This window comes from Cetorhinus maximus, chromosome 24 (genome assembly GCF_964194155.1).
Source record: "Cetorhinus maximus chromosome 24, sCetMax3.hap1.1, whole genome shotgun sequence".
Classification (NCBI taxonomy): Eukaryota; Metazoa; Chordata; class Chondrichthyes; order Lamniformes; family Cetorhinidae; genus Cetorhinus; species Cetorhinus maximus.
In genome coordinates this window covers 55,135,021-55,156,416 of record NC_135902.1, presented here as the reverse complement: position 1 = coordinate 55,156,416, position 21,396 = coordinate 55,135,021, and the positions used below count along the sequence as shown (strand labels likewise).

The window sequence follows — 21,396 nt, the reverse complement described above, 5'->3', positions numbered from 1 at the left end:
CTATCCTTATCCTGATTTTCTTGTTAGTTATGTGTCTGGAATATTTTAATCTTTATAGGAATATAGGAACATAGGGGCAGGAGTCGGCCTTCAGCCCTTTAAACCTAATCCACTTTTCAATACGATCATGGTTGATCGGGTTGTGGTCTCAACTCCGCTTTTCCACCTGTTCCCCATTACCCTTGACTCCCTTCTTTATCAAAAATCCGTCTAACGTCACCTTGAATAAATTCAATGATTCAGCCTCCACTGCTTTCTAGGGAAGGGAATTCCACAGACGAATCCTCATCGCTGTCTTAAAAGAGAGAACGCTATTTTTTATTTTATGCTTTGTTTCTTTTTATGTTCCTTGATAAATCAATTTTGCAAAAGCATTATATCAGAATGTAACAGTGAGGGGTGTGGGGTATATCAGAGTGTTACAGTGAGGGGTGTGGGATATATCAGAGTGTTACAGTGAGGGGTGTGGGGTATATCAGAATGTAACAGTGAGGGGTGTGGGGTATATCAGAGTGTTACAGTGAGGGGTGTGGGATATATCAGAGTGTTACAGTGAGGGGTGTGGGGTAGATCAGAGTGTTACAGTGAGGGGTGTGGGGTATATCAGAGTGTTACGGTGAGGGGTGTGGGGTATATCAGAGTGTAACAGTGAGGGGTGTGGGGTATATCAGAGTGTTACAGTGAGGGGTGTGGGGTATATCAGAGTGTTACAGTGAGTGAAGTGAGATATATTAGAATGTTACAGTGAGGGGTGTGGGGTATATCAGAGTGTTACAGTGAGGGGTTCGGGATGTATCAGAGTGTTACAGTGAGGTGTGTGGGGTTTATCAGAGTGTTACAGTGAGTGGTGTGGGCTATATCAGAGTGTCACAGTGAGGGGTGCGGGATATATCAGAGTGTTACAGTGAGGGTTGTGGGGTATATCAGAATGTTACAGTGAGTGGTGTGGGGTACATCAGAATGTTACAGTGAGGGGTGTGGGGTATATCAGAGTGTTACAGTGAGGGGTGTGGGGTATATCAAAGTGTTACAGTGAGGGGTGTGGGATATATCAGAGTGTTACAGTCAGGGGTGTGGGGTGTATCAAAGTGTTACAGTGAGGGGTGTGGGGTGTATCAAAGTGTTACAGTGAGGGGTGTGGGTATATCAGCGTGTTACCATGAGGATTGTGCGGTATATCAGAGTGTTACAGTGAGGGGTGTGGGGTATATCAGAGTGTTACAGTGAGGGGTGCGGGGTATATCGGAGTGCTGCAGTGAGGGGTGTTGGATATATCAGAGTGCTACAGTGAGGGGTGTGGGATATATCAAAGTGTTACATGGAGGGGTGTGGGGTATATCAGAGTGTTACAGTGAGGGGTGTGGGATATATCAGAGTGTTACAGTGAGGGGTGTGGGGTATATCAGAGTGTTACAGTGAGGGGTGTGGGGTATATCAGAGTGTTACTGTGAGGGGTGTGGGATGTATCAGAGTGTTACAGTGAGGGGGGTGGGGTATATCAGAGTGTTACAGTGAGGGGTGTGCGATATATCAGAGTGTTGCAGTGAGGGGTGTGGGGTATATCAGAACATTACAGTGATGGGTGTGAGGTATATCAGAGTGTTACAGTGAGGGATGTGGGATATATCAGAGTGTTACAGTGAGGGGTTCAGGATATATCAGAGTGTTACAGTGAGGGGTGTGGGATATATCAGAGTGTTACAGTGAGGGTTGTGGTGTATATCAGAGTGTTACAGTGAGGGATGTGGGGTATATCAGAGTGTTACAGTGAGGGGTATGGGATATATCAGAGTGTTACAGTGAGGGGTGTGGGGTGTATCAAAGCGTTACAGTGAGGGGTGTGGGTATATCAGCGTGTTACCATGAGGATTGTGCGGTATATCAGAGTGTTACAGTGAGGGGTGTGGGGTATATCAGAGTGTTACAGTGAGGGGTGCGGGGTATATCGGAGTGCTGCAGTGAGGGGTGTTGGATATATCAGAGTGCTACAGTGAGGGGTGTGGGATATATCAAAGTGTTACATTGAGGGGTGTGGGGTATATCAGAGTGTTACAGTGAGGGGTGTGGGATATATCAGAGTGTTACAGTGAGGGGTGTGGGGTATATCAGAGTGTTACAGTGAGGGGTGTGGGGTATATCAGAGTGTTACTGTGAGGGGTGTGGGATGTATCAGAGTGTTACAGTGAGGGGTGTGGGGTATATCAGAGTGTTACAGTGAGGGGTGTGCGATATATCAGAGTGTTGCAGTGAGGGGTATGGGGTATATCAGAGCATTACAGTGATGGGTGTGAGGTATACCAGAGTGTTACAGTGAGGGATGTGGGATATATCAGAGTGTTACAGTGAGGGGTTCAGGATATATCAGAGTGTTACAGTGAGGGGTGTGGGATATATCAGAGTGTTACAGTGAGGGTTTTGGGGTATATCAGAGTGTTACAGTGAGGGATGTGGGGTATATCGGAGTGTTACAGTGAGGGGTGTGCGATATATCAGAGTGTTGCAGTGAGGGGTATGGGGTATATCAGAGCATTACAGTGATGGGTGTGAGGTATACCAGAGTGTTACAGTGAGGGATGTGGGATATATCAGAGTGTTACAGTGAGGGGTTCAGGATATATCAGAGTGTTACAGTGAGGGGTGTGGGATATATCAGAGTGTTACAGTGAGGGTTGTGGGGTATATCAGAGTGTTACAGTGAGGGATGTGGGGTATATCGGAGTGTTACAGTGAGGGGTATGGGATATATCAGAGTGTTACAATGAGGGGTGTGGGGTATATCCGAGTGTTACAGTGAGGGTTGTGGGATATATCAGAGTGTTACAGTGAGTGATGTGGGGTATATTAGAATGTTACAGTGAGGGGTGTGGGGTAGATCAGAGTGTTACAGTGAGGGGTGTGGGTTATATCAGAGTGTTACAGTGAGGGGTGTGGGGTATATCAGTGTTATAGTGAGGGGTATGGGGTATATCAGAGTGTTACAGTGAGGGGTGTGGGGTATATCAGAGTGTTACAGTGAGCGGTGTGGGATAGATCAGAGTGTTACAGTGAAGGGTGTGGGGTATATCAGAGCATTACAGTCATGGGTGTGAGGTATATCAGAGTGTTACAGTGAGGGGTGTGGGGTATATCAGAGTGTTACAGTGAGGGGTGTGGTGTAGATCAGAGTGTTACAGTGAGGGGTGTGGGGTAGATCAGAGTGTTACAGTGAGGGATGTGGGGTATATCGGAGTGTTACAGTGAGGGGTATGGGATATATCAGAGTGTTACAATGAGGGGTGTGGGGTATATCCGAGTGTTACAGTGAGGGTTGTGGGATATATCAGAGTGTTACAGTGAGTGATGTGGGGTATATTAGAATGTTACAGTGAGGGGTGTGGGGTAGATCAGAGTGTTACAGTGAGGGGTGTGGGTTATATCAGAGTGTTACAGTGAGGGGTGTGGGGTATATCAGTGTTATAGTGAGGGGTATGGGGTATATCAGAGTGTTACAGTGAGGGGTGTGGGGTATATCAGAGTGTTACAGTGAGCGGTGTGGGATAGATCAGAGTGTTACAGTGAAGGGTGTGGGGTATATCAGAGCATTACAGTCATGGGTGTGAGGTATATCAGAGTGTTACAGTGAGGGGTGTGGGGTATATCAGAGTGTTACAGTGAGGGGTGTGGTGTAGATCAGAGTGTTACAGTGAGGGGTGTGGGGTAGATCAGAGTGTTACAGTGAGGGGTGTGGGTTATATCAGAGTGTTACAGTGAGGGGTGTGGGATATATCAGAGTGTTACAGTGAGGGGTGTGGGGTTTATCAGAGTGTTACAGTGAGGGGTGTGGGGTATATCAGAATGTTACAGTGAGGGGTGTGGGGTATATCAGAGTGTTCCAGGATTTTGACCCAGCGACAGTGAAGGAACGGTGATATCTTCCAATTCAGGATTGTGTCTGGTTTGGTGGGGAGATTGCAGGTGGTGAAGTTCCCATATGTCTGCTGCCCATGTCCTTCTAGGTGTTAGGGGCTGTGGGTTTGGACAGTGCTGTCAAAGGAGCTTGGGGAGTTGCTGCAGTGCATCTTGTAGATGGTACACACTGCTGCTACTGTGCGTTGGTGGTGGAGGGAGTGAATGTTTAAGGTGCTGGACAGGGTGCCGATCAAGTGAGTTGCTTTGTCCTGGATGGTGTCAAGCTTCTTGAGTGTTGTTGGAGCTGCACTCATGCAGGCAAGTGGGGAGTATTCCACCACACTCCTGACTTGTACCTTATAGATGGTGGACAGGCTTTGGAGAGTCAGGTGGTGAGTTACTCACCGCAGAATTTCTAGCCTCTGACCTGCTCTTAAAGCCATAGTATATATATGGCTGGTCCAGTTCCGTTTCTGGTAACCTCCAGGATGTTGATAATAAGGTATTCAGTGATGGTAATGCCATTGACTGTCAAGGGGAGATGGTTAGATTCTCTCTTGTTGGAGAAAGTCATTGCCTGACAGTTGTGTGTCACGAATGTTGCTTTTCTGTGGTTCTATGGTACTCCTCAGCCCAAGCCTGGATATTGTCCAGGTCTTGCTGCATTTGATCATGGGCTGCTTCAGTATCTGAGGAGTCACGAATGGTGCTGAACATTGTGCAATCATCAGCGAACATCCCCACTTCTAACCTTACGATTGAGAGAAGGTCACTGATGAAGTAGCTGAAGATGTTTCTACCAAGGACACGACCCTGAGGAAGTCCTGCAGTGATGTCCTGGGAGTGAGGTGATTAACCTCCAATAACTACCTATTGTGTGAGATCAGGAAAAAACTGGGTGCACTCGAACTGCGTCCTCCCACAGCCCTGCTCACAACTGGCAAGCAAGGAGAGAAAGTAATGTCCCATTCTCCTCGAAGAATACAGCTGGCACTTCGTTTTTAAAATATCGTCTGATTATATTTTCAAATGATAACTGAGATCATACAGAAGGTGCTGGAATATTTCAGGTGGGATGGGGAACTGGCTGTCCTCAGTCACACCCATTGTGTGTTATAAGCCCCCACCCCGACAGGTATGGTATAACTAATCCCTTAATTAAATTCCACAACTCTTTGGGGGTAAGAATATAAGGCATCAGTGTCGAGTGAAGCTCTGAATGTTGCAGCACTCGACAGATGGGGTTTTCACCCTATTGTGCAGTCATGCAGTCACATCCAGCTCTCGCAGCAGAAATAAATATGTTTTCATCAAAACAGAAACACTCTAGTGTATTTTGTTTATTACCACACATCAATCAAAGTGCTTCTCTGTCAATCTTTCCTCAGGAACACTCAGAATCCTTCTCATATCTACTGCTCACTGACAGCTTTGCCAGGTACCATTGCCTCTTCCTTGGTCCTTGTCAGAAGTGAGATTATACCCTGAGAGATTTATTAACATGTCTAATATTGATTCCCACATAAATGAGGAGGTGATTTCCTCTTGTGAAGACAATTTTTGCCCATATCCCTTATTTAGATGGTTCCAGACCAAAAAACAGCTCTGGCGTACAAAGCAGTGTGTCCAACCATCCAGGATTGTCCTGGAGTGTCTGACAAAGCAGCCCTGGAAAAATATCACCAGAGTGCGGTGACAACAACTGCTCTGTACTCTAGGACTTTAGTTGACTTGCGGAGATCTTTGTTGTCAAAAAACAGTTGCTGCTGTGGTTTGGACAAAGCTGAGCTGGTGTGGCTGCTCTGGTGTTGGATCTCCTCGTCAATGGTGACCTTTTGAGAGAGGTGGCTGCCAAGGTGTGGGAAATGCTCAACATATTCCAGAGTCTCTCCTTCAACATTTATGGGAGATGGAATATTTGTCTGACCAGGTGTGGGTTTACATGAGTTTTGTCCTGGCAACATTCAAGGACAGGCCAAGTCTCTTGTATGAAGAATTGAAGAGTTCGAGAGTGGCTTGCAAATCTGGCGCAGAGTGGGCAATGACTCTGCAGTCACCACAAACTGTAGATCACGTATGTCAGTATCAGTTTAGTTTTGGCACAGGGTAACTGAAATTAAAGAGTTTTCCATCCAGGCTGTATTTAACACTCACATCAGAGAGCTGTTGATCTTTGATGAGGTGAATAGCCATTGTCAGATAGATTGTAAATGGTATGGGGGTTATCACACAGCCTTGCTTGACCCTGGTTTGGATTTTGAAAGCGTCTGTTTCAGATCTCCCACACAAGTCAGCTGCAATCATATCATCACACAGCAGCTTCAGGAGTGTGATGAAGTTTCTTGGACATCCAAATCTCTGGAGCACAATCCACAGAGCCTCGTGATTCACTGAGTCCAATGTTTTGCTCAGGTCAGTGAGTGCAATGAAGAGTTCCTGATGGTGTTCTTGACATTTTCTTGGATTTGTCTGGAAACAAAGACCATATCAGAGGTTCCTCTGGAAGGTCTAAAGCCACACGGTGTCTCTGGGAGGATTCCCACACCCACCAGATTTGGGGACCTCAGCTGAAAGACCATTGGGGCCACAGGCTTGCTCGCTTTCACCCGTTTGATTGCTTGTTGCAGCTCTCCCATCGATGGTGGTTCACCCATGGATTCTACCACAGGTACTGGGGGCTAGGCTGGAGATTATCAGCTGCCACTGTGGATTTATGATTGAGAAGTTGTTGAAAGTGTTCTTCCCAGCGTTGATGGACAGTATTGTCATCCTTAAGAAGAGAGACACCATCCTGCGGGCGAAGGGGATTTTGTCCATTTGACATTGTTCTATAGATGGTCCTGGTGGCTTCAAAGAAGCTTTGCATGTCATGATGGTCAGCGTATTGTTGGAACTCTCGGGCTTTCTCTTCCCACCACATGTCCTTTACCTTTCGGATTTGTCTTTGGCGTCAGTCTTGATCTATTGGAACACTGTCTTCTTGACTTGCAACCTTGGGTTGTTGTGCCAGGCAATGAAGCCTTGGCTTTGTTCCAGGAGGTCAGTTATCTCAGCATCATTTTCATCGAACCAGTCCTGGTGACAACGATGCTCGAACCCAATGGTCTGGACACAGGAGTCCAGTACGACCAACTTTATTTGATCCCATTGTTCCATTGTTCTGGAATTGAGTTGGATGTGTGAAGATTTTCCAGATTGGTTGTGAGCTGCACTTGGAATTCCTCTCTTCAGTTGGGCTGCTTTAGGCTGAGACATTGATCTTCTTCCTCTTGGACTTTTGGATTTTGTGATGTTTTGGTGTTAGGTGGATGTTCATCACCGGCCGAACAAGTTAAAGATCTGTCCATGAGGCAACAGGCCCTCGCATGGATCAAAGATACAGACAGCATTTAGATCTTTGACCGGAAGAACAACATGATCCAGGAGGTGATAATGCTTTGATCTAGGATGCCACCATGTGATTTTCTAATTGTCCTTCTGGTGGAAGAAGGTGTTTGTTATAATGAGGCCATGCACACTTTGACCGCAAGAGGGTACCATTTGCATTGGCTTTTCCCACCCTGTTTTTCCCAATGTGCCACCCCAGAGTCACGTCTAACCCTGGCATTAAAGTTCCTCAAAAGAATGACCTGTCCTTCTTTTGGGATGGCGGTGAGGACTTCATCAAGGAAAAGATCACAGAAAACTTCATCTTCACAGAGATGGCTTCCCCATCTGGAATAGGATCTTGGCTGCGAAGCCAGAACTCTCCAATTGTAAAAATGAAAGACTCATGACACTTCACCTGCAGCTCAGCTGTAATCAGTTTGCCACCATCATCAGCGCTTATGGCCCGACCCTTGACTCCGATGAAGTTTTAAAGGACTGAGGGAGTGCTGCACTGTCAGAGGGTCAGTACTGAGGGAGTGCTGCACTGTCAGAGGGTCAGTACTGAGGGAGTGCTGCACTGTCGGAGGGTCAGTACTGAGGGAGTGCTGCACTGTTAGAGGGTCAGTACTGAGGGAGTGCCGCACTGTCAGAGGGTCAGTACTGAGGGAGTGCTGCACTGTCAGAGGGTCAGTACTGAGGGAGTGCCGCACTGTTAGAGGGTCAGTACTGAGGGAGTGCCGCACTGTCGGAGGGTCAGTACTGAGGGAGTGCTGCACTGTCAGAGGGTCAGTACTGAGGGAGTGCTGCACTGTCAGAGGGTCAGTACTGAGGGAGTACTGCACTGTCAGAGGGTCAGTACTGAGGGAGTGCTGCACTGTCAGAGGGTCAGTACTGAGGGAGTGCTGCACTGTCAGAGGGTCAGTACTGAGGGAGTGCTGCACTGTCGGAGGGTCAGTACTGATGGAGCGCTGCACTGTTGGAGGTTCAGTACTGATGGAGCGCTGCCCTGTCGGAGGGTCAGTACTGAGGGAGTGCTGCACTGTTGGAGGGTCAGTACTGAGGGAGCGCTGCACCGTCAGAGGGTCAGTACTGAGGGAGTGCTGCACTGTCGGAGAGTCAGTACTGAGGGAGTGCTGCACTGCCGGAGGGTCAGTACTGAGGGAGAACTGCCCTGTCGGAGGGTCAGTACTGGGGGAGCGTTGCACTGTCGGAGGGTCAGTACTGAGGGAGTGCTGCACTGTCGGAGGGTCAGTACTGAGGGAGTGCTGCACTGTCAGAGGGTCAGTACTGAGGGAGTGCTGCACTGTCAGAGGGTCAGTACTGAGGGAGTGTTGCACCATCAGACGTGCCATGTTTTGCATGAAACGTTAAACAGAGGCCCTTCTGCTCTCAGAGAGATGTAAAATATCCCATGGCCACTATTTTGCAGAGCAGGGGAGTTCTCCTCTGCATACTGATCAATATTTAACCTTAATCCAACATCACTAAAAATGGTTATGTGGTTTTTATCACATTGCTGTTTGTGGGAGCTTGCTGTGTGCAAAATGGCTGAAACATTTCCTACATTGTAACAGTGACTACAGTTCAAAGATACTTTGTTAGCTGTGAAGCACTTTGGACATCCTGTGTGTGTGAAAGGTGATATGGAAATACAAGTCTGCCTTTCAGTTGTAATCAGCTAAAAAAACTCCTAGTTTTAAGCAGATTTCTCTCTAAGATTATCCAAAGTGTATTAGAAGCTTCTATAATATTTGAACAGGTAAACGGCCTGGAAGTTATTAATTTCTCACAGAGAGCAAGATCCTTATTTTCACAGTAACACACTTTCCTACAATGGCTCATGTCAAATGATTGGGAGTTTATGTACAGCCTGATTTCCACTCTTCTCCCTCAGGTGAGGTGAGGGTGACTGCCCTTGACATCAAGGCAGCATTTGACAGAGTGTGGCATCAAGGAGCCCTAGCAAAACTGGAGTCAATGGGAATCAGGGGAAAACTCGTCACTGGTTGGAGTCATACCCAGCACAAAGGAAGATGGTTGTGATTGCTGGAGTTCAATCACCTCAGTCCCAGGGCATCACTGCAGGAGTTCCTCAGGGTAGTGTCCTGAGCTCAACCATCTAGAGCTCCTTCCTTCCATCATAAGGTCAGAAGTGGGGATGTTCGCTGATCGTTGCATAATGTTCAGCACCATTTGCAGTTCCTCGGACACTGAACCAGTCTGTATCCAAATGCAGCAAGACCTGGACAATATCCAGGCTTGGGCTGACAAGTGGCAAATAACATTCATGCCACACAAGTGTCAGGCAATGACCATCTCCAACGAGAGAGAATCTTGCCATTGCACCTTGATGTTCAATGGCATTACCATCACTGAATCCTCCACTATCAACATCCTGGGGGTTACCATTGACCAGAAACTGAACTGGACCAGCCATATAAATACTGTGGCTATAAGACCAGGTCAGAGGCCGGGAATCCTGCAACGAGTAACTCACCTCCTGACTCCCCAGAGTCTGTCCACCATCTACAAGGCACAAGTCAGGAGTGTGATGGAATACTCCCCACTTACCTGGATGAGTGCAGCTCCAAAACACTCAAGAAGCTGGACACCATCAAGGGCAAATCAGCCCACTTGATTGGCACCACATCCACAAACATTCACTCCCTCCACCACCGACGCACAGTAGCAGCAGTGTGTACCATCTACAAGATGCACTGCAGCAACTCACCAAGGCTCCTTAGGCAGCACCTTCCAAACCCATGACCACTACCATCTAGAAGGACAAGGGCAGAAGACACATGGGAACACCACCACCTGGAAGTTCCCCTCCAAGTCACTCACCATCCTGACTTGGAAATATATCACCATTTCTTCACTGTCGCTGGGTCAAAATCCTGGAACTCCATCCCTAACAGCACTCTGGGTGTACCTACAGCACATGGACTGCAGTGGTTCAAGAAAGCAGCTCACCACCACCTTCTCAAGGGCAATTAGGGATGGGCAATAAATGCTGGCCCAGCCAGTGAAGCCCACATCCTGTGAATGAATAAAAAAATCTCATGGACTCACGTCAAAGTCAGGAACCAGTCACTGAACCAGCTCCACACAGACTGGCCATCCAACCTGGTATCTCACGTGGGTCAGAGAGACTGGCCATCCAACCTGGTATCTCACATGGGGCAGTACCACGTCCAGACAATGCGCCTGCCCCTTCACCCCAGACAATGCGTCTGCCCCTCCACCACCCAGACAGTGTGTTTCCCCTCCACCACCCAAACAGTATGTCTCCCCTCCACCACCCAAACAGTATGTCTCCCCTCCACCACCCAGACAGTGTGTTTCCCCTCCACCACCCAGACAGTATGTCTCCCCTCCACCACCCAGACAGTATGTCTCCCCTCCACCACCCAAACAGTATGTCTCCCCTCTACCACCCAGACAGTGTGTTTCCCCTCTATCACCCAGACAGTGTGTTTCCCCTCTACCTCCCAGACAGTATGTCTCCCCTCCACCACCCAGACAGTATGTCTCCCCTCCACCACCCAGACAGTATGTCTCCCCTCTACCTCCCAGACAGTGTGTTTCCCCTCCACCACCCAGACAGTGTGTTTCCCCTCCACCACCCAGACAGTATGTCTCCCCTCCACCACCCAGACAGTATGTCTCCCCTCCACCACCCAGACAGTATGTCTCCCCTCCACCACCCAGACCGTATGTTTCCCCTCCACCACCCAGACAGTGTGTTTCCCCTCCACCACCCAGACAGTGTGTTTCCCCTCCACCACCCAGACAGTGTGTTTCCCCTCCACCACCCAGACAGTGTATTTCCCCTCCACCACCCAGACAGTGTGTTTCCCCTCCACCACCCAGACAGTGTGTTTCCCCTCCACCACCCAGACAGTGTGTTTCCCCTCCACCACCCAGACAGTATGTCTCCCCTCCACCACCCAGACAGTGTGTTTCCCCTCCACCACCCAGACAGTACGTCTCCCCTCCACCTCCCAGACAGTGTGTTTCCCCTTCACCACCCAGACAGTATGTCTCCCCTCCACCACCCAGACAGTGAGTGTGTCTCCCCTCTGCCCCAAGTGAGTGAGGAAGTGTGAGGTCATCCATTTTAGACCTAAGAAATATAGATTAGAATTTTTCTAAGTGGTGAGAGACTACAACCTGTGGTGGAGCAGTGCGATTTCGGGATCCAAGTACAGGGATGACTAAAAGGCTCGTGGACAGGTACAAAGAGCAATCAAAGAGCTTCACGGAATGTTGGCCTTTATCTCGACAGGGCTGGAATACAAAGGGGAGGAAGTCATGCTTCAGTTGTTTAAAACTCTGCTCAGACCCCACCTGGAGTAACTGTGGGTTCAGTTCTGGGCCCCGCACCTCAGGAAGAGACTGGCCATGGAGGGGATGCAGTGCAGATTCACCAGAATGGGACCGGAGCTAAAAAGGGTTAAATTAGAAGGACAGGGTGCAGAGACTAGGCTTGTATTCCCTTAAATATAGAAAATTATGGGGTGATCTAATTGAGGCGTTTAAGATGATTAAAGGATTTGATAGGGTTAATAGTGAGAAACTATTTGCTTGGGGATGGTGGAGTGGGGTGGGGTGGGTGAGTTGGGTGGGGTGTGGGTCGGGGGTAGTCCAGGACATAGGGGCAGAATCTTCAAATTGGAGTCAGGCCGTTCGGGGGTGATCTCAGGAAGCACTTCCTCACACAAAGGGGAGCGGAAATCTGGAACTCTCTCCTCAAAAAGCTGTGGAGGCTTCAGGTCAATTGAAAATGTCAAAACTGAAGTCAATAGATCTTGTTGAATTGAGGGATATGAAGCTAAAGTGGGTAGATGGGGTTGACATACTGAAAGCCATTATGTAACTGAATGGTGGAACAGATTCGAGGGGCTGAATCCTGTTTCTGTGAAATGACAGTCGTGTGGAGAGGAAGGATCATAAAATTTGGAGAGCTGTGGTGTGTTATGGAGACAGTCCTGAGCAGGCAGTAACCAGCAGGAGCATAAAGTGAGTGATATTTAATGAACAAGGGTTTCAGTGTCACTGTGAACTATTCACAATGCACTGGCCTTGAGCCATTCAGCTTGGAAAGAAGATCGCACCAAACAATCACCAAAAGCCAAGGCTTCAGCACCCCGATTGAACCACAACTTCAGCTACTGGTCACCCATTACATTCAATACAATCCAGCAGCTCTTACTGCGGAGAACAGACTTGTGTTATACAGCAATGATAGAACTGTGAGAGAGAGAGAGAGAGACAAAAGCCGTGGTGGGGAGAGAGAGAGAGAATGGGGAAAAAAAGAGAGGGGGAGACAGAGAGGGGAGAGATTGGGGAGGAGAGAGAGAATAAGGAGAGATTGACAGAATTAAAGGAACAGGAAACTAATTTCCACAAAATTTCATTTGAGAATATGAAAATAATTTCTGGTTGTTTTGGTGACATTATCCACAGAAAGCACACCCTGCGACTCACATGTTTTCGCCTGGTCTTGTTCCTGCCTCCCCTGACCCAGCTGAACAGTGTCCGATGCTCCTTCCGCGCCACTTGGAATAAATTGTCATCCGCAGAGATGCTTTTCCTCAGGGTGGGTTTGCGTGAGTTTCCCCAGGGATCAGGGTCACCGATCCAGTAATGCTGCTGCGCTGCTACACGGGAGTTTGGTATCTTGTCATTTGCTCCTGGCTGGGAACCTGTGGGAGTAACAATATACCGGTAAGCAGCATCGCTATCCCCTGAGGACCGTCAGCTGCATCTCAGGCTCCATCACACTGGATTACTCCTCTCGCAGTAACTGACCCAAACACTCAACTGAAAAACAATTCAGTCTGCTCGGGATTCACAACTGCAATCCAGGAAAACCGCGTGGCCACTGAGAGGGACAGAGCAGCCTTGCTTCATTAAGCTAGTCAAACAACTAAGCTATAACACGTTACAATAATTAGGAAAAGAGAAACAGAAGTCGTTGAGCACAGGCAATAGGAACATTCAACTCCTATCTCCGAAACGTAGATTCACCTGATGCCGCTCAGTTGTAGAGAATTTGAACCAACCTTTGGGATATTTTACAGTCACCTGAGAGGGCACTTGGGACCTTGTTTTCACAAAGGACACCACCTCTGACAGTGCAGCACTCCCTCAGTACTGACCCTCCGACAGTGCGGCACTCCCTCAGTACTGACCCTCCGACAGTGCGGCACTCCCTCAGTACTGACCCTCTGACAGTGCAGCACTCCCTCAGTACTGACCCTCCGACAGTGCAGCACTCCCTCAGTACTGACCCTCCGACAGTGCAGCACTCCCTCAGTACTGACCCTCTGACAGGGCAGCACTCCCTCAGTACTGGCCCTCCGACAGTGCAGCACTCCCTCAGTACTGACCCTCCGACAGTGCGGCACTCCCTCAGTACTGACCCTCCGACAGTGCGGCACTCCCTCAGTACTGGCCCTCCGACAGTGCAGCACTCCCTCAGTACTGACCCTCCAACAGTGTTGCGTTCCCTCAGCACTGGCCCTCCTACAGTGCAGCACTCCCTCAGTACTGACCCACCGACAGTGCGTCACTCCCTCAGTACTGACCGACTGACAGTGCGTCACTCCCTCAGTACTGACCCTCCGACAGGGCGGTGCTCCTTCAGTACTGGCTTCAGCTCAGCTAGTTTTGGAGTGAGAAAGCTGTGGGCTGGCGAGGGGGTAAGCTGACTCAGGTTCTTGCTTCTAATTTCTGCTATCAACTGAGTGTGAGAATGAAAATGAGAGTATGTCTGAGAGTGAATGTGAGAGTGGTTTTTAGAGAGTGAATGTGTGCCCCAGAGTGTCTGAGTGAGAGTGTTTCTTGGAGTGTCCGAATGTGAGCGTGTGTGTGAGTGTGAGAGTGACTCAGAGTGAGTGTTTGTGAGAGTGGGTCTCAGATGTACAAGAGTGAGGGTGTCTCGGTGTGTATGTGAGTGTGTTGAATGAGGACATAATTGACTGAATGGCCTGCTATCATTCAGTTTAATGAGGTGCCAGGAGGGGGTCAGCAGATGTGGATTTTACCCAGTCACAGTGGGCATGTTAGGAGAGAATAGGAACAAATCATTCACTCTGCAGGGGCGTGAAGCTGTGGAACGAATGGTCCAGAGAGAGAGTGGAGAAAGGGGGATAAAGTTAACAGGGAATCACAGCAATGTTTGAGAAGTGAGCAGCATCAGTTCTTGGTGCTGGTGACTGAACCCTAGGATTCCTTCTGCTCACCTACCTGCCAGGGTCCAATACAGTCCTTTTCAGTAACTGTGTGATTAAAATATAACAAAGTTCCCACTCTGCCAATTGTCACCTGTAAGCAAACAGCTAATTACAGACAGTGAGGGTGAGTGGACAGCACAGAGACAACATGTCATCTCACTGCAACCTGAGACACTCCACATCAAACATTTACTCCATTACTATAGGAACAGAACACAGACTCAGTGGATAGCTAGGAACAAGCTCCGGGGCTCACTGCCACACAGACCCTGGATACATTCTGAGCGGCATTTCAGAAACAGAATATAATCCCACCTGACAAGCACTCTGTATCTAACCCCGTGCTGTACCTGTCCTGGGAGTGTTTGATGGGGACAGTGTAGAGGGAGCTTTACTCTGTATCTAACCCTGTGCTGTACCTGTCCTGGGAGTGTTTGATGGGGACAGTGTAGAGGGAGCTTTACTCTGTATCTAACCCCGTGCTGTACCTGTCCTGGGAGTGTTTGATGGGGACAGTGTAGAGGGAGCTTTACTCTGTATCTAACCCCGTGCCGTACCTGTCCTTGGAGTGTTTGATGGGGACGGTGTAGAGGGAGCTTTACTCTGTATCTAACCCCGTGCCGTACCTGTCCTTGGAGTGTTTGATGGGGACGGTGTAGAGGGAGCTTTACTCTGTATCTAACCCCGTGCCGTACCTGTCCTTGGAGTGTTTGACGGGGACAGTGTAGAAGGAGCTTTACTCTGTATCTAACCCCGTGCTGTAACTGCCCTGGGAGTGTTTGATGGGGACAGTGTAGAATCACCCCCCCCGCCCTCATTTCCCCCCCACCTCCGGCCCTCAATCCCCCCACCCCACCCCGCCCTCATTTCCCCCCCACCCTCAATCCCCCCCGGCCCTCAATCCCCCAGACGCCCGCATTCCCCCCCACCCCCCGCCCCAATGGCAGTGCTGAGCCTTTCTGCAGGCTTGTTTCACACTGACTGGCTGTTAATTGGTAGCAAGTGTAAGATGGTGGTGGGAGGCTGGTTACGGGGGAAGCGTACTTCGTGTCTGCTTCCAGACCCGCCGATCGCACACGCCCAATGAGTGCAAAATTCAGGCCATCAAAATGTAAAGCAGGGAAGAAGCCATTCTGTCCATCGTGTCTGCACTAACCAACAAGTAGCCTTCCTGCCTAATTCCACTGTCCAGATCTTGCTCTGTAGCTGATACATTACAGCACCTCAAGTGCATATCCAAATATTTTTTAAATGTGAGCAGGATTTCTGCCTCTACCCTTTCTGGCAGAGAGTTCCAGATCCCTGCACCCTCTGGGTGAAACAAGTTGACTTCAAGTGAAGCAGCATTTCACTTGCACTTCCCTCAATTTAGTCTACTGCATTTGCTGCTCCCAATGCGGTTTCCTCTACGTTGGAGAGACCAAACGCAGACTGGGTGACCGCTTTGCAGAACACCTTCGATCTGTCCGCAAGCATGACCCAGACCTTTTGCCATTTCCATTATTTTTAAATGTACTTCCATCCATTGTTTTATCTCTACCTTTTAACCTTTTTCGATCCCTTCCCTTCCCCCCACCCCCACTAGGGCTATCTGTATCTTGCTCGTCCTGCTTTCTACCCTTAATTAGCACATTCCTTAGATAATATCACCACCTTCAACACCTCTTTGTCCTTTTGTTTATGACATCTTTTGGTTACCTCCACCTCTCACTGGCCCTCTATCCAGCTCTACTTATCCGTCCCCCCCACCCCCACACCCCCCCCAGCCACCTTAACCAGTTAATATTTCACCTCTTTTCTATTTTTACTTAGTTTTGTTGAAGGGTCATTCGGACTCGAAACGTTAACTGTGTTCCTCTCTGCCGATGCTGCCAGACCTGCTGAGTTTTTCCAGGTATTTTTATTTTTGTTTCTTCTAAACCTCCTTCCCTTTAACCTAAACCTATATCCTCAGTTATGAAACGTCCCCCCAGCCAAGGGGAACAGGGCCTTCCTGTCCACCCTATCTGGACCCCTCCTAGTTTTATGCACTTCAGTCACATCTGTATCTGATCTGAAGCATATTCAGTTCAAATTGCTCCCCTATCAATTGAGGAATAGATTCGGAACAATGGTGAAATTTTAGAATGAGGAGAGGGACAGAGATAGCTAGATGCAGAGCCAGTAACAGTATTAACCCTGAATTTCTTGCTTCTTATAGTGCTAGTTTATCACTAGTTACTGCTTATAGTGCTAGCTTGGGGGCTAGGTTAAATGATTAATGATGTGCAAGTCCCTTGGGTGGAGATTGGTGTTTCTCCTTGTTTGTAGCTCTAAGGCCAAAATCACTCTAATATCCTTTCAAGGTCCTCATTGTGCAGATCCATCAGTTGTCATGGTAGCCTTTCCCTCATTATTCTGCATGTTGCCTTGATAGACTGCTTGAGGTTTTGTGTCATTCGGAAAGTAGTAAATGTTCGGAGACACCCACGGCTGCCTGGTTTCAGGAATGGTTTCTCTTTTGAATCCTTCCTGTTTTTTCTGAAGCTGCTGCTGTGCAGATTCCAAAGGTTCAACTGACCCTTTCATACCTCAACCAATTGCTCATTCGTCATGTGTGATCCCAGCTCAGTCACACCTTCCCCTCACTAGAACTCAGCATTTAGATAGCAATAGAGGATCACCAGGAACTGGGCATGTTTCATGGGACAGTGTAAAAGGAGCTTGGATAGGGATGTGTTACAGTTCACTCAGGGAGTCAGAGTTGCTGTGGTAACATGCAGTCTTACATGCATCTTGTGGTCTGGAGCTATGGATAGTGATGGTAGAGGCTCCAATTTCCTTTCCATCACATGGCTGACCAGGGATCTCTCCTGCTCTTACCGCCCGCCATTGGCATGCGTTGGAAGGATTTACAGTTGATACTGAACCTGTTTGGCCGCTTTATAAACGCACCTTCCTTGGCCATCAAATCCTGGGGTGCGACTGTAATCTGCACCCAGATGGCCTGCATCCTAGGGTCTTAAAAGGAATGGCTGCAAAAATAGTAGGGGCATTGATTATAATCCTCAAAATTCCTTAGATTCTGGAAGGACCCCAATGGATTGGAAAATAGAAAATGTAAGACTTTATTTAAGAAAGGGGGGTGGAGAGAGACAGAAAGCAGGAAACTATAGGCCAGTTAGCCCAACATCTGTCATAGGGAAATTGCTGAGGGGGTTATAGCAGGATACCTAGAAAATCATAATGTGATCAGGCAGAGTCACAAGGCTTTGTGACCGGGAAATCATATTTAACAAGTTTATTTGAGTTCTTTGAGGAAATAACCATCAAGGTGGATAAAGGGGAACCTGTAGATGTGGTGTGCTTGGATTTCCAAAAGGCATTTGACAAGGTACCAAGGTAGGAAAGTAATTTGTCAAGAGGTAGTAAAGAGTCTACAAAGGGCTCCAGATAGGTTAAGTAAGTGGGCAAAAATGTGGCAGATGGAGTATAATGAGGAAAAATGTGAACTTGTCCACTTTGGCAGGAAGAATAGAAAAGCAGCAAATTATTTAAATAGCGAGAGACCACAGAACTCTGAGGTACAGAGGGACCTGGGTGTCCTGATACATGAATCACAATAAGTTAGTATCAAGGTACAGTCAGTGATTAGGAAAGCAAATGGAATGTTGCCGTTTATTGCAAGGGGAATTCACTTTAAAAGTAGAGAAGTTTTACTACGGCTGTACAGGGCCTTGGTGAGACCACATCTGGAATACTGTGTACAGTTTTGGCCTCCTTTTTTGAAAAAGGATATAATTGTGTAAGAAGCAGTTCAGAAAAAGTTTACTCAACTCATTCTGGAGATGAACCACAGAACCATAGACAAGCTATGGCACAGAAAGAGGCCATTCAGCCCATCATGTCTGCACTGGCCAAAATAAAAAGAGTAAAAAAGAAACTAGCTGCTCATTTTTAATACTGGTCTGTAGCCTTGCAGGTTCCAGCACTTCAGATGCAGATCCAGGTACCTTTTAAATGAGTTGAGCGTTTCAGCCTCAACCACCGACTTAGGCAGTGAATTCCAGAGCCCATCACCCTCTGGGTGAAAAAGTTTTTCCCCATGTCCCCTCTAATCCTTCTACCAATCACCTTAAATCTATGCCCCCTAGTAATTGACCCTCAGCTAAGGGAAACATGTTTTTCCTGGCCACCCTATCTAAGCCCCTCATAATTTTGTACACCTCAAAAGGTCACCCCTCAGCCTCCTCTGTTCTAAGGAAAACAGCCCCAGCCCATCCAATCTCTCCTCAAAGCTGCAATTTTCAAGTCCTGGCAACATTTTTGTAAATCTCCTCTGCACTCTCTCCAAAGCAATTATGTCCTTCCTGTAATGTGGTGACCAGAACTGTACACAAAATTCCAGCTGTGGCCCAACCAGTGTTTTATACAGTTCCATCATTACATCCCTGCTTTTGTATTCAATACCTCACCCAAAAAAGGAAAGCATTCCATACGCTTTCTTTACCACATTGTCCACCTGTCCTGCCACCTTCAGGGACCTGTGGACATGCACTCCAAGGTCTCTCACTTCCTCAACCCCTCTCAGTAACTTCCCGTTTATTGAGTATTTCCTTGCCTTGTTTGCCCTCCCCAAATGCATCTCCCCACACTTTTCCGGATTGAATTCCATTGAACACTTATCCGCCCATTCAATCAAACCATTGATTTTTTTTGGAGACAACAGCTATCCTCTTCACCATCAACTACACAGCCAATTTTTGTGTCATCTGCAAATTTCCCAATCATGCCTCCCACAGTTAAGTCCAAGTCATTAATATATACGACAAACAGCAAGGACCCAGCACTGAACCCTGTGGAACATCAATGGAAATCGCTTTCCATTCGTGAAAACATCCATCGACCATTACACTTTGTTTCCTGTTGCCGACCTAATTTTGGATCCAACTCGCCACCTTCCCCTGTATCCCATGGGATCTCACTTTTCTGATCAGTCTGCCATGTGGGACCTTGTCAAATGCCTTACTGAAATCCATGTAGACAACATCCACTACACTACCCTCATCAATCCTCCTTGTTACTTTTCCAAAAAATTATATTAAGTTAGTAACACACTTTTAATTGAGCCCCGGTCTCCTGTGTGACAGGCCGGGATGCCAACCACTATGCTAACGAGGAATGCCTTATCCTGAAGGGCTTATCTTATGAAGAAAGGTTGAACAGGTTGAAACATAGAAAAATGTAGAAAATAGGAGCAGGAGTAGGCCATTCAGCCCTTCGAGCCTACTCCACCAGTCATTATGATCATGGTTGATCATCCAACTCAATAGCCTGCTCCTGCTTTCTCCCCATATCCCATCCTACCCATTGGAGTTTAGAAAAATAAGACGCGATCTTATTGAAACATATAAGATCCTGAGAGGACTTGATAGGGTAGATACCGGGAGGATGTTTCCTCTTGTGGGGGAGATTAGAACTAGGGGACAAGACACAATTTAAGAATAAGGGGTCTCCCTTTTAAGACGGAGATGAGGAGAATTTTTACTCTGTATCTAACCCTGCTCTGTACCTGCCCTGGGAGTGTTTGATGTGGACAGTGTAGAGGAAGTTTTACTCTGTATCTAACCCTGTGCTGTACCTGTCCTGGGAGTGTTTGATGGGGACAGTGTAGAGAGAGCTTTACTCTGTATCTCACCCCGTGCTGTACCTGTCCTGGAAGTGTTTGTTGGGGACAGCATAGAGGGAGCTTTACTCTGTATCTAACCCTGTGCTGTACCTGTCCTGGGAGTGTTTGATGGGGACAGTGTAGAGAGAGCTTTACTCTGTATCTCACCCCGTGCTGTACCTGTCCTGGAAGTGTTTGTTCAGGACAGTGTAGAGGGAGCTTTACTCTGTATCTAACCCCGTGCTGTACCTGTCCTGGGAGTGTTTGATGGGGACAGTGTAGAGGGAGCTTTACTCTGTATCTAACCCCGTGCTGTACCTGTCCTGGGAGTGTTTGATGGGGAGAGTGTCGTAGGATCTTTACTCTGTTTTAAGATTTATTACATAGAGGGATAACAAAAATAAAACGCCAATCCAAAGGAGAGTAGGAGGTTTGTGTAAAAGTGTGGTCTGCAGTGGATTTTAAGGAGGCTCTTAAAAGAGTAGAGCGGGATGGTGAGGCAGAGGGGTTTAGAGAGAAAATTTCAGAATGTGAGACCTCAGTGGCTGAAGGCACAGCTCCCAGGGAGGGGGCAGGAGACAGACTGAGGCACTTATTCTGGGGATGAAGATATAAAAGTTTGTGTTGTTCAACATGGACTTGTTTCACCTTGTGCAGAAAAACCCAGCGAAAATAAATTGGCCGATTCTTGGAAGAAGCAAATGAAAGTCACACTGTGGAATGTTACAAATATTTGCCCTGACAACCTGTGGTCACGTTTTCTGACAAAGGCAACATTCATATTTAAAATCTGAGGTTAATTGAATAAAATCTCCAGGTGCTTCTGTGATTCAGTGTTAAGCACAAAGCTTCTCTGAAGACTTTATTGTTTGGTGTTCAAATATAATGTGAAAATCAATGGTGCTTTGTAAAGATTTGGGTTGTAGCCTTGAGTTTGAAAGGAGTGGAGCGAGTGGTCAGGCTTGTGTTCCACCTCACGCTTTCTCAACGTGTGTCAAACAGGACCAAAGTGCTTTTGAAAAAAAATCAATGCCCTTCTCATTGTGACAGTGAGTCCCTAGACACAGCAGGATCAACATAGTGTCAAGTTTAGTGTGTGTGTATGTGTGTGGCGGGTGGGGTGTGGGACCTGGTGGTGGGGACTGTTGGTAGGGTGGGTGGGGGGAATTTGCTGCGACAGTGAGGGAGGACTGACCTGGAGTTTGGGAATTCAGATCCAACCAGATCCAGGCAAGAAATGGCTCTCGTGGG

At 47.8% G+C, this 21,396-nt stretch overlaps 1 protein-coding gene across 1 annotated transcript in view; it reads right to left on the bottom strand.

Annotated features, from left to right (window-relative positions):
• LOC144699546 (ankyrin repeat and fibronectin type-III domain-containing protein 1-like) overlaps positions 1-21,396 on the bottom strand; it is a gene marked incomplete at its 3' end in the record, with an annotated part of 134,721 nt that overhangs the window by 83,945 nt on the left and 29,380 nt on the right. Inside the window, exon 4 of the mRNA XM_078570592.1 lies at positions 12,748-12,965. Within this exon, the coding sequence (XP_078426718.1) occupies positions 12,748-12,965 (218 nt within the window). The remainder of the gene's footprint in view (positions 1-12,747; positions 12,966-21,396) is intronic.